The following is a 13,639-nucleotide window of genomic DNA, read 5'->3' as shown; positions in this document are numbered from 1 at the left end:
CGTCAGGAGCACCAGCCCCAGCCCCTGGCGGTCTGCTGCTCACATCCGCGGCGTTTTGCCCCTCTGAGCCGGCTGATTTCTGGTCTTGGGAAAGACCCAGAGACCCAGGGGAGGGATTGGCGGGGGGGGGGGGGGGGGGGGGGGGGGGGGGGGGGGCAGGCAGAGAGTGGGAAGGAAACCTTGGAGGAAAATACGATAAAGCTGCAAAGCCTGTGAGTTTGCGTTTGCAGGAAGTGTATTGGCCCTACGTTGTTGATCACTTTCCATACGCAAGCCAAGTATTTGTAGAGAGAGGCCCTTTATGGACATCATTGCTTACACAAGCTTGAGATGCGGTCTTGTCAAGAGGCTTTCTGGAAAACCAAAGTAACCCAAAGGGGGAAAAACAGTGAATAACGAAGGACTAGACCGGTGCTTGGCATAGAGTAAACATTCAAAAGGTTGTCAAATAAACAAATTAAAGTGTGCATGAATGAAACTCAAGGTACAGAGGGAAAGTGCCTGGGAGTTCAGGTGAAAGAGAAAGCCCTCAGGAGGTGAGACTGGGTCAGGAGACGGGCCACAGGCTCCTGGCTTTTCTAAGCATACCCGGGATCCGGACGCGGACCCCGGGACCAGGATGTCTGCGGAGAACGTGCCCACGACCCCGCTCCGGTCCCAGCCTCGCCTCTCGAGGCGGGTCCCGGCCAGGCAGGGGGAGAGGAGCCGAGGTTTCCCACCACCCCCTTGCCGGCGCAGGGTCCAGGAAAGAGCGGGAGGGGAGGAAGCGCGAGTCGGCGGCCCGCCCCGTTTGTCCCACCCACCGCGTCCGCTCCCCTCCCCTCCCCTCCCGCTGCGGGAAAAATGGCCGCGGGCGCCACTACTCGCTGTGGGGCGGGCGCGGCGGCGGCGGCGGCGGCGGCGGCGGCGGCGGCGGCGGCGGCGGCGGACGAGATGCGAGCGCGGCCGCTCTGGGCCGCCGTGCTGGTGCTGGGGGCGCTGGCGGGCGTCGGTGTCGGAGGTGGGTGAGGCTCCCGCGCTGCGGGGACGCGCCGCGCATCCTGCCGCCGCGGTGTCTGCGGACTCGGAGCCGGGAAACCCGCGGGCCGCCCCCACGCGTCTGCGCTCCGAGTGCGCGGGGCCAGGCTGGGCCGCCGGAGCCCGCAGCCGGGGAGCTTCCCGACCCCGCGGTAGCAGGGCTCAGAGGCCACCTAGGGGCGGGTCCTCCAGGACGCCGGAGCCCTTAGGGGAGTCGGGCGCCTGCCCCCGGCAGCCTCGGCGCGCGCGCGCGCGCGGGGGGTGGCGGGCGCACCTTCGGGGCGGCGCGCATCGCAGGTGGTCTGGGGCGTGCGGAGGCCGGCTGGCTCGGGTGGGCGCGGCGAGCTGCGGCTTCCCGGGGCTGTTCCCGCGCGCTGTCGAGGGATGTGGTTGTAGCTGCTCGGGATGAGAGTGTGTGCGCGCGCGGGTGTGCCCGCTCCTGCACATTCCTCTCTCTCCTTGGGTTACACTTTCTCCCAAGTTTTCTTTTCTTCTTTTTCCTTGGTGGCTCCCGGCAGGAGCGGTTCGGAGGAGGGTGAGGGCTCTGGCTCCCACCCTCCTCCTGGGTCCTGGGTTACAGCAGTGCCTCCGCTTCCGGGATCGCCCTCCAGTATATGCGAGGAGCCACACCACGGGTCCCTGTTACTGGCTTCGATCCCTGGCTTTGTCTCTCCTGCTGTTGCACACACCATGCCAAGGCGGTTAGCATTCGATTCGGCCTCATTGGGCCTGGGGAGCGGGTGGAGGGGCAGAGATTACAGTCTAGGGATGCTGCCCGTGGTCCTTCCGGAGCCCTAGTGACCTTGCCAGGGAGAACTCTGGCTCCTGGTCCGCTAGGGCGTTCCTCTGCAGAGGACACCCATGTGTACATATATGTACTCTTAATGAAACCAGTAGTACTCCTTGTAAGACCATTTAAATCCTGCAGGAGGTATTTAAAAGAGATAAGTCCATATCAAAGATAGCTCTTCAGAAATACTTTGATGACTGCCTTCAAGATCTTGTGTGTGTGTGTGTGTGTGTGTGTGTGTGTATAAAAGATTATACAGGACAAGGCAACAATATTAAAAAAAACACTTTAGTGTATGGTTGACATACAAAAAGCTGTATATATTTAATGTATATGACTTGATGAGTTTGTAGATAAATGTACACCCAGGAAACCATCCCCACAATCTGTATGAATGATATGATGGGGGAGTTACAGATCATTTATAGGGGACTAAGCTGTTTTTACCGAAGCTTCCCATGCGATAGATGCTCAAACATGTCAGCTGATGTCTTCAGCCTACAGTGAGCAGCCTGGTGACCATAGGACAGAAATACGCATCTCCAGCCTTGTGTCCTGGGAGGTGTTAGAGCCGCGGTTCAGATGCTGCCTGGTGTCGACGAGGGCAGTGGGGCTGCCTGCTTCCGTGAACTTAAAACATTTTCTTTTTACGTCTACAGCTTTCTGAATTTCTGAATGATTTCTGAGTCTAATCATTATATTCTTATAGTCTTAGAAGGAAATAAAGTAACCTAAGGTAGAGCCTAGCATCGTGCAGGTGCCAGTATTAGTGAAGATGAGGAGTGTACCTGTCATTTTGGTGTCTCTTCCTCCACCCCTCCCTCCTGGTCTTTTTTGTAGATCTGGTTTACAGAGTTGTAATGATCCATATAGGATACCACCACATTGACATACTTAAGTTTGCATTAAATATCCTTTGGGAGATCTGTTCACAGATTCGTCGTTGATTGGGATCATTCCAGCTGTTGTGATGGGTTGTGCTGAGCCAGCCCCAGACTCCTTCTGAGAGCCAGGGTGGAGAAGTATTTAAGAGCTTGCTCTCTAGAGTCAGACCTCCAAAATAATAGACTCCTGGTAAAAGCAATTTCAATTACGTTTAAATCCCCTACCCCAGGGTTGAATCCCCCGCTGCTGGGTTGCAGGTGTTGTCAGATTCCTGGGGAAGCAGGAGGTTAGGATGAGAGCGGAAGAGGGTTGTTGGTCCACACAGTGTTGAAGGGACACACAGAAAGAGCTGGGTGGTGGCACAGAGAGGCTGTCCCAGAATAGGAGAGTCTGGTATGGGGAGAAGCGAGGTCGTTTGAGGGTAGAATTGAAATTTGGAATTTACATGCAAAGATGATCTTTCTGGCTTCACCCAAGAGGTATTGGGTTTTGTGGCTTCCCGAGTTTAAGTCTTTATTCTAACCTGAGACCTGAGGGACAACTAGTTTTGTTTGCTGTCACCATCTAAGTTGATTAGTTCTGAGCTGAAGTGCTAATTTCTTCTTCTGAGTTTATATCCTGGAAACTCTCCAGATGAAGCTTCTGCAGGAACCTTCAGGGCCTGGAGAGACATGGCAGGAAGGCTTGTTGGCTGGGGAAAGGGACAGCTATGGTTTAAAACCAGCCAGATGCGTGTTTAATTCTTGATTTTGCCTCTTATTGGCTGTGTGACCTTGGGCAAGTTACTTCATCTCTTGGGAATCTCAGTTTCCTCATCTGTAAAGTGGAGAAAACAGTACTTCGATGATTATGCCAATTAAATGAGATAAAGGCACAAAATAAGCATTCAACAAATGGCATTTACTATTTTATTATTATTATCAGTTATTATTTTAGAGAGAGAGAATGTGAGTAGGGGATCGGGCAGAGGGAGAGAGAGAATCAGCACAGAGCCCTACACGGGTCTGGATGTGGGGCTCGATCCCATGACCCTGGGATTATGACCTGAGCCGAATCAAGGGTCAAACGTGCAACCGACTGAGCCACTCAGGCACCCCAAATGGTGTTTACTATTGCCATTATTCCTATCCATGGTACCTACCATGTGTTGGAGACAAGAACTATTACTGCTTCATGCAGGCATGCAACCCAGGCTCCCAGAGTGAGACCAATGGAGTCCCTTATTCCATACCCTTGTGACATTCCGCCATTGGTGGTGTGGCATATCTCAGCCACTCTCACCCAGCAAGAAGCCACAGAAGAGACCAAGGAGAAAAGAGGCCCATCATTTGCTTTATATACTAGAAAACCTTAAGTTCTGTCTCTGGGAAAAGAGGAAAGTGAAAGACATTCACAAGATTTCAGGTGCTGTGAGGAGAAGGACATGTCTGTTTTGTTCAGTGCTGTAGGCCCAGTGACTGGCACCCTGGCAGCCAAAATAAATACCTAGGGAAGGCTAGCAAAAGGCATCTGGAGGTGATGTGCCTCATTGCAAGAAACCCAGTATTTGAATATCTGCACTGATTCACAGAGGAGCCTCCAGTGTTCCATCTGGGCATTCTGGAGATTTTTAGAATACAGCTGAGACCATGAATTCTTTGGGCATTTGGATCTCTGCACTATGGTGCCTTAGACCTCTGTTCTCAGGGGACCCTCTGTGGATTGTCTGCTTTTCTCCCCTCTCTCCTGGGAGGAGACACTCAGGAGGGAAGCTTTCTCCTTTACCTCCCTCAAAACCGTGTGAGTGGTAGAGATCTCCTGGGGACAGCATAAGATGGGGTAAGGAGGCGACAGTGAGAAGGGGGAAAATGGATATGACTCTGGAATTTCCTAATAGAAATTCTTCCTCTGTAACTCCCCACCACACTCAGGATCTCTGGTTATCATCCCCTCCCAGCCCTGCGAATCCTTCTGCCTCTGTTGGCAGAAATAGCCAAGAAGCATGCCCACAGGAACCACAACTCATGAATCAGCAGACAGATAATTAACTGGGGGAGTGACTGAGCAGCTTCAGGGATAAACCACTTGGCCTGAGCCAGCCCCCTCTGCTGCCCACAGAGCTGGCCTGCTACTTCACCCCATCGCCTCGCCTCCTTGCCCCTGAGCTCTGCCCGTTCCTAGATGGGAAGATCATTGTGTTTGAAGGAACTCGGTTCCTGAGTGCCAATGCAGGTGGGAGTGGGAGAATGATACTGTCTATTCCTGTGTAAGCTGCTGCTGTTTATTGCAACGTGAAACTATCCAGCAAAAGAAATGTGTAAAATCTGCCTTTTTCCCCCATGTACATAGTGTCTCCGGGAACACTCTTTTTATTATTTATTTATTTTTTAGAGAGAGAGTGTGCACATACAAGCAGGAGGGGGGGCAGGAGGTAGGGAAGGGGCAGAGAGAGAGAGAGAGAGAGAGAGAAAGTCTTAAGCAAGCTCCACGCTCAGTACAGAGCCCAATGTGGGGCTTGGCTGGGGGCTCCATCCCATAACCTTGGGATGGTAACCTGAGCCAATATTAAGAGTCAGACACTTAACTGACTGAGCCACCCAGATGCCCCTCCAGGAACACTCTTTTTAAAGTGAGGTTTACTGGAGGGTAATTTACATGCAATAAAATCCATCCTTTTTAGGTATATGGTTTTTTGAATTGTGACACACGTTTAATCAAGTATCCATCACCATGATCAAGATACAGAATATTTCCATCATCCCAAAAGGTTCCCTTGAACTCCTTTGTCATCAGTACCCTATCCCCACCTTTAGTTCCTGGCAACCTCTGATCTGTTTCCCGTCCTTACAGTCCTACCTTTAATGGAACGTCATATAAATGAAGTCATAGCCCATTAAGTCTGCCTTCTTTCACATAGCGTGACACATCTGAGATTCATCCATGTTGTGGAGAACCCCAGAAAGCCCAGGGGTTATCTAGGTCTACTTCATCTTCCTCAGGTGCTGAGGCGGTTACCCTGATGGGGTTCCTGGGTGGCTCAGTCTGTTAAGCGTCCGACTTCAGCTCAGGTCATGATCTCACAGTCCATGAGTTCGAGCCCTGCGTCAGGCTCTGTGCTGACAGCTCAGAGCCTGGAGACTGCGTCGGACTCCGTCTCTGTCTCAAAAATAAATAAAAACATTAAAAAAATTAAAAAAGAAAAGAAAGCAGGGGACCATGTGAATGAAACCCAGATGCAACTTTCCATTTCTAAATTTTCTAACGGGATCAATGCCTTTGAGCCATGTATAACCCATTTGATTTCCCCAGTGCTAAGTAGTGATCTCTTCAGGATATTGGAGAGGACTTTGCAGCAACCAGCACTTTTATTATTAGTCTGGAAAGGAATGCGTATTTTGTGGCCAAATATGGTACATCACAATCCTTGTTAAGTAAACCTGGAGCTATTCTACCTTTTAAAATTTTTTTGCGGGGGTGGGGGGCACCTGAGTGGCTCAATTGGTTAAGCGTTGGTCTTCACCTCAGGTCATGATCTTGTGGTTCGTGGGTTGGAGCCCTGCGTTGGGCTCTGTGCTGGCAGCTCACAGCCTGGAGCCTGCTTCGGATTCTGTGTCTCCCTCTCTCTCTCTCTGCCCCTCCCCCATTCACACTTTTTCTTTCTTAAAAATAAATTAAAAAAAAATTTAAAAATTTTTTAAAAATGTTTAATTAAAATTTTTGATAGCATATCTGAAAATAATAAGTCTTCCTTCTGGTTTTTAGTCATATTCCCACAAAAAGACTAGTCTCCTTCCCCGCCCCCCCCACCCAGCATTTCTTAGCTCAATTGGTGAAGACATTCAGACATTCAAGGAGAGAATGAGGTGATATGTGCTCATTTTAAGAAAGTCAAACATTGGAGAGTAAAATGGCTAGTTTCCCTTTAATTCTGTTCTCCCATAACGTTCAATATTAAATAGATGGTGTGTTCTATTTTTTTTAATGTTTATTTATTTTGAGATAGAGCACGCGTGCTCGATCACAACTGGGGGAAGGGACAGAGAGAGGGCGAGAGAGAGAGAGAGAGGGAGAGAGAGAATCTCAGGCAGGCTCTGCAGGGTCAGCACACAGCCCCAATGCAGGGCTCGGATTCATGAACTGTGTGAGATCATGACCTGAGCAGAAATCAAGAGTCAGACGCTTAACCGACTGATCCGCCCCAGTGCCCCCAGGTGGTGTGCTCGATTCAGATTTTCCTCCATGTATATATAATAATTCTCATGTGTGTTCCTATGCCTCTACCTAAACTTGTGCTATTTCTTTTTTTAAGCTTACAAAAAACACCTCCTTTCATGCAGGAAAAAAAAAAAAAAAGTCAGTGTGAAAAGATCTGCGGGTCGGAAACTGAGAAACCTATATTCGATTCCCAGCTGTGCAAGCTTTTTCATCCGTTTGCTGGGTGACTTTGCACAAGCCATCTTCCCCCTGAACCTGGTCGGGCTCTTGGTGTCTCAGGGGCTGCAAAATGGAAGGAGATGGAGGGAGAGACTTTGGTTCACACCTGCCCCTCCTCACCTTCAACTGGAGAAGCTTTTCCTTTAACTAATTCATATCATGGAACTCCATGTAAAGATTTCTTTGTGGGGGGTGGGGGGCAGGGAAGGGGGAGATCTACAGTTAAAAACAGGCTTGAAAAATTTCGCACCAGAAGAGAGCTCCAGAGGTTTGGCAAAAGGCACATTCAGTAGCCACTTTAAGAAGTCCCCGTAGTTATGGGGCGCCTGGGTGGCGCAGTCGGTTAAGCGTCCGACTTCAGCCAGGTCATGATCTCGCGGTCTGTGAGTTCGAGCCCCGCGTCAGGCTCTGGGCTGATGGCTCGGAGCCTGGAGCCTGTTTCCGATTCTGTGTCTCCCTCTCTCTCTGCCCCTCCCCCGTTCATGCTCTGTCTCTCTCTGTCCCAAAAATAAATAAAAAACGTTGAAAAAAAAAATTAAAAAAAAAAAAAAAAAAGTCCCCGTAGTTAACCTAAATCTCTGTGCTAAATGGGATTCCTGGGTCGAGAAACCCCGGGCCTGTGAGATCCACCCGTGGTTTCAAACCCTTGCTTTAGCCACTACACGAGGTAAGCTCCTCCAGGTTAAACCTCTGCTGGAGCTGCGGGAGGGCGGGTGTGACCACCTCTCTGAGATGAGGGGAACGTGGCTACATATTGAGACTGATGAGCGATCTGGGACTGCTACATATTGAGAACAGACCATACCCTGCTCTCTCCCGGGCGGTTCCTGAAGGGAGTGGGCCAAAGTCTATTCCTGAGTTCCCGCTGGATTTCAGATTCAAAGAGGCTAACGGGTGCTGATGCTGCAGATGTCCCGGCTTGTCGGAAGCCTGGCATGCTCTGGGGAGCCTACATGTAGGTGAATGCCAGTGTACAAAATGAGACAGGACTGACGACATTCAGAATTAGCTCTAATTTTTTTTTTTTAGCTTATAAAAGTAATTCCGCTTGTAAAAAAAAAAAAAAAAAGTTGAAGCAGTGCAGAAGTAGGATAATGCAAAGTACCAAGTCCTTTGTAGTCTTGTCCTTAAAGATACCCACTGTTAATAGTTACTCCAGTTTTTTTCCCCCATGTGTGTCACCATATGCAGTTATTTATTCTTATTGTTATTTCTTTTAAAAAAATTTTAAAACCTGTTTTGAGAGAGAGACAGTACAAGCTGTGCAGGGGCAGAGAGAGAGGGAGGCGTAGAATCCAAAGCAGGCTCCAGGCTCTGAGCTGTCGGCACAGAGACCGACCCGGCGCTCGAACTCGTGAACTGTGAGATCGTGACATGAGCCGAAGTCAAGACGCTTAACCGACTGAGCCACCCAGGCGCCCCTCGAAGCATGTTTTATGTCAGTTTATATCTTTCCATTATTTATCCTAAGAGATATAATTCTTGCCAGAAGGCATACTGTTATATGGATGTAGCAGAATTTACTTAATGGATTCCCTGCTGGCGGACTTTGGGATCATTCCCATGTATTTGCTACTACAAATAAAGCGGCAGGGAGTCTCCTTGTTCATTGTCTGCACCTTTGTTCAAGTGTTTCTGCAGGTTCAATTTCTTGAACCGAAGCTGCTGGGTCAAAGGACATGAATGTTTTACATCTAAATTGTAATAGGTTTTGCTGAGTTGTTTTCCAAAACGGTGGGAGTAATTTGCCTTCCTACCAAGACAGGGTGGGGAGGGGAGGGGGTGGGGACCGTGAGGACCATTGCCTGCTGTCCGTACCCACCAGACGTGAGCTGGAGGAGGAGGAGGAGTAGCAGAACTGGACAGCTGCATGCCAAGGAGGTCACCAACAGGGCACCGCTGGGCTGGGCCTCAAACAGAGCTTGGTACCAGCTCGCTTCTTCTCTGTGCTGAGTGTGTCACTTGGGAGGTGGGGCCTGTGCTGATAACATTTTCCAGAGCTTGAGATGCAGCATTTGAATCAAATGTCTGTCAAGCTGTTAAGAAGAAATGGGCGTTTGTGCATTGTGTGAGTGGTCTTGGGCCCAGGGATGCTAGGCCTCCTAGACTGGGAGTCACTCGTGATGCTTTCTGGCTGGAATATAGACGTCCAGGACTGGCGGAACCTTGAAGATCTTCTAACCCAACACTGTTTGCTTTACAGAGAAGGAGAAAGGGAGACCCTGAGCGTTGAAGGGACCCTCCCAAGGTCATACAGCTCGTTTAGTGGCATTGGTAGGCTCTAGCCCTGGGGGCTCTTGTCTCCAGGCCAGCGATTTCTTCAGCATATCCTTTTAGAGGCAGAGGGTCCTGTGAGTCTGACCCTGGGGCAGGGCTGGGGCAGCGGTGGGGATGGCATTCCTAACGCAGGAAGCAGTTAGAGGGAAGGTGAGGAGGAAGGAAGCCAACATTTACTGAGCATCCACCACAGGTGGTTCTTCCACATAAATTATCTCATTTAATCCAAACAACGCCTGAGATAAGTACTATGTCCATATTTGGGAGCATGGGGAAAGGAAGCAGCCATTTGGGGTCTCCCGTGTTTGGCCGATGTGGCTGCATCAGGCCCTTTAAATACCAATGAGCAATTACGAGTCCTTGAGTAGAGACTACAAGAGTCACTGTTGTCGGAGCCCCAGGGAGACGAATGGGCCTGCTGGAGGCTACCTAGCCGGCCGAATGGCAAAGAAGTGGCTTTGGACCTGAGATCCCCTGCCTACAGTTCTGCTTGTTTTCCCCACCACGTTCACTGTTACGCAATAATAATGATCATTGATTTTACCACGGCTGCCCTATGGTGTTGCTCAGGGTCTGGGTGTTAATGTTATATGACAACCATACAGAAGGTAGGACTCGGTCCGAGGAGGGGCCTTCTGCAGTGTTCTGCACACGGCTACCTCATTAACCCAGTTGGAGATGCAAACCAGGCATGATCTGGCTTTACTTACGAGGGCAGGGCCTACTGGCTGAAGAGTCAGTGAAAGGGTATGGCCGGTGGTGAAAACATTCGAACTTTGTCCAAGCAGGTCCACTTGCTAGGGAGCAAACCTGTCTTTCTACCGTGCCCCACATGCCATCCGGCAGTAAGTCCTTGGAACATGTCTAGGGTCTGACCACACTGTTAACACCATTACTATCCCGATCCAAATCCCTGCCGTCTGTTGCCTGAATTATTGTAATAGCTTCCTAACTGGTTTCTTTTCATCTTGTTCCCCTTAGGTCTGCCTTCCTTTCAGTGGCCAGGAGGACCTTTTCTCTACTCACGTTTGCTCAAATTCCTCTCGTGGCTTTCCATCATATGGAGAATGAAAGCCATACTCCTTACCATGGTTGTAGCTTTCTAGCGTTTTGGTCCCTGACTGCTTCTCCAGCCACTTCTCTGCCTCTTTCCTCCTCCCTCTCTCTTCCTGCTACTTCTTTAACAGGCTGAAGTCCATCTCGCACTTGTGGATTCTTTCTGGAATGCTTGTCCCCTAGATCTTCTCATGACCCACTTGTATCATTTTGAAATGTCAACTCAGAGAGGCCTTTCTTTTTCTCTTTTTTCCCCCTTTTCTTAATTGTTTTTTTTATTTGAGTACACTTGACATACATGTTACATTAGTTTCAGGTGTGCAACGTAGTGATTCAACATCTCTATACATTATGCTACATTCCCGAGTGTAGCCGCCCATTGTCCCCATGCGACGCCATTGTAATACCATCGACTGTATTCCCTATTCCCATGACTTACTCATCCCAATGCTGGAAGCCTCTATCTCCCAGTCCCCTTCACCCATTTTGCCCATCCACTTATCCCCTTTTCCCTCTGGCAAACATTGTTTGTTCTCTGTATTTATAGGTCTGATTCTGCTTTTTGTTCGTTCATTAATTTGTTTTCAAGATTCCACATATAAGTGAATCATATAGTATTTGTCTTTCTCAGTCTGACTTATTTCACTTAGCATAATACCCTCTGGGTCCATCCATGTTATCACCAATGGCAAGATCTCATCCTTTTTTATGGCTGTGCAATATTCTAGTGTGTGTGTGTGTGCGTGTGTGTGTGTGTGTGTGTGTGTGTATTACATCTTCTTTATCCACTTATCTATTGATGGACACTTAAGTTGCTTCCAAAGTTGGGTATTGTAGATAATGCTTCAGTAAACATAGGGGTGCATGTATCTTTTTGAATTAGTGTTTTTGTTTTCTTTGGGTAAATACCCAGTAGTGGAATTATTGGATCATATGATGTTTCTGTTCTTAATTTTTGAGGAACCTCCCTACTGTTTTCCATAGTGGCTGCACCAACTTACATTCCTACCAACAGTGAATGAGGGTTCCTTTTTCTCCACATCCTCATCAACACGTGTTATTTCTTGTCTTTTTGATTTTAGCCATTCTGACAGGTGTGAGGTGATATCTTATTGTAGTTTTGATTTGCATTTCCGTGATAATGAGTGATGTTGAGCACCTTTTCATGTGTCTGTTGGCCATCTGTAGGTCTCTGGAAAAATGCTTATTCAGGTTCAGAGAAGCCTTTCTTGACCATGTTCTCTAGAAGAGACTTCTTCCCCTCATTGATGTTATTCTTTTATTCTCCTTTTGTTTTTTTTAAAAGCATTTGCCACTGGTTGAAATTGTCCATTTTTGTTGTAAGTTTTTGTTTTTGTTTTTGCACTAAAATTTGAGCTCCACAAGACTAGGGGGCTTGTTTCGTTCCACAATATGTCTCCAGTGCCTAGGAGAGCGCCAGGCATAGGTAGGTGCTTCATGAATAGTTGTTGAGTAAATGAATGAATGAACACCAACACCACTGATGTATATTAGTATAAAAGTATAAAGCTGAAGTGGCCATGTTCCTATTATCTATAGATGGATTAGCCATAGCAAAATTTTCATTCCAGAATGGCTTTTTTTTTTCTCAATCACATAAAGTATTTAAGGGCAGTGTTTCTCGAAATCGTGTCATATATGCTATAGAAATGCAAAACCTTTTTGTATTATCTTCTTAGGGGTGCTACAACTGTGGGGCTTAACGCAATGAACTTTATTCTAGTCTCCCTGGAGGCTAGAAAACTGGAGGCAAGGTATCAGCAGGGCCCTGCTTTCTCAGAGACTCTGGATAGAATCCTTCCCTGATGCTTCCTGTCTCCTGGTGGTTGTTGGTACTCTGGCATTCCTTCCCTTCCAGTTGGATCACTCCGATCTCTGCCTCTGTCATCACATGGCATTTTCTCTGTATGTTTGTCTTCACATGGTGTTTTTCCCCTGCAAGGATATCAGTCAGGCTGGGTTAGGCCTCCCCTAAGGACCTTATCTTGATTATATCTGCAAAGATCTTGTTTCCAAATAAGGTCACAGTGGTAGGCACTGGGGGTTAGGACGTCAGCATATTTTTCTGGGGGCACAGAATTCAACCCATAACACATTTTAATATTGGTAGAGGCAAATTATACACAAATGCCTTCTGATGTCACATGCCATATTTAACGAACTGTGATGCACTTTTTTAAATCTCTGAAATTATGGTACATCCTACATCCATAGTCTTAGATATGGTGAAACGTGGAAATTTGGATTTCCTGCCATTTTGGGTGATGCTTCCTGGAGCTTTATGCTCAGAGGTGCGTGTTACCTTGAACTTCACTTTTCCCTTCCCCTTCCCCTTCCTTAGATTACTGAGCTGCTGCTACATGTAATGAAGGAACAAAAATAAAATAAACTTTCTTAGCAGATTGCTCTAAGAAAGCTCTAGAGAAACTTGTGGATCCATATGGCAGTTAGCATGAGATGTTTTGTTCTTGGATGACTCACTCAGCCAGGTGACTGCAATGGAAGATCAGGCCCCGCCAAGTCAGCCGGTGTCCCCGTGGACCTAATTGGGAAGTGACTAGTCAAAGGTCAGTGGCAGGGCTGGAGAGCCAGGCCAGACCTCCTTTCTGGCAGATAGCAAGACAGTCCGTGGTGTATGCAGTGTGGATCACCCTCCCTTCCCACTAAACACCTCTCCTTTTGACTTAGCCCTTTCCTGAAGCACCCTGGCTTCACTAGGGTGGCCCATTCCTGCATTCTGGCATCCTGGCTCATTGGACAGTGTGTCCTCAAAATAGCTCTCATTGACGCATTATGACTTCCACTTGTTCCAACTCCCTTCCTAGTTCCTCTTTTTTCCCCCATTTTCCCCATCCTTTGTCTCTCTTCTGGTTTTGTGAATCGGGCTGACGTGCCAAACCACAGCCTTTCCTTCCACTGCTTTTCAGGCAAATTTCTTGGCGGTCTTGTCTATATTTTCTTTTCTTTCTTTTTTAATGTTTATTTACTGAGAGAGAGAGAGAGAGAGAGAGAGAGAGAGAGAGAGAGATTGAATCCTAAGCAGGCTCCAAGCCACCAGCACAGAGCATGACGTGGGGCTCGATCTCACGAACGGTGAGATCATGACCTGAGCTGAAGTCAAGAGTTGGACGCTTCACCGGCTGAGCCACCCAGGCGCCCCTCTCTCTATTTTCTACTTGG

The 13,639-nt window shown here is 48.4% G+C and overlaps 1 protein-coding gene across 18 annotated transcripts in view; it reads left to right on the top strand.

The window, feature by feature from the left end:
- Nucleotides 1-828: 828 nt before the first annotated feature.
- The window catches only part of LOC122212783 (integrin beta-3-like), a 77,192-nt gene continuing 64,381 nt past the window's right edge, over nucleotides 829-13,639 (top strand). For all 18 annotated transcript variants that reach the window (XR_006199311.1, XR_006199310.1, XR_006199317.1 and 15 more), the window contains exon 1: nucleotides 829-1,000. Coding sequence is in view for 10 of the 18 variants with exons in the window: in XM_042926752.1 (XP_042782686.1) it covers nucleotides 844-1,000 (157 nt within the window). In the remaining 8 variants the exon portion in view is untranslated. The remainder of the gene's footprint in view (nucleotides 1,001-13,639) is intronic.

This window comes from Panthera leo (assembly GCF_018350215.1).
Source record: "Panthera leo isolate Ple1 chromosome E1 unlocalized genomic scaffold, P.leo_Ple1_pat1.1 chrE1_random_Un_scaffold_57, whole genome shotgun sequence".
NCBI classification, from domain to species: domain Eukaryota; kingdom Metazoa; phylum Chordata; class Mammalia; order Carnivora; family Felidae; genus Panthera; species Panthera leo.
The sequence above is the reverse complement of the archived record's forward strand: the minus strand, read 5'-3'. Positions and strand labels throughout refer to the sequence as shown.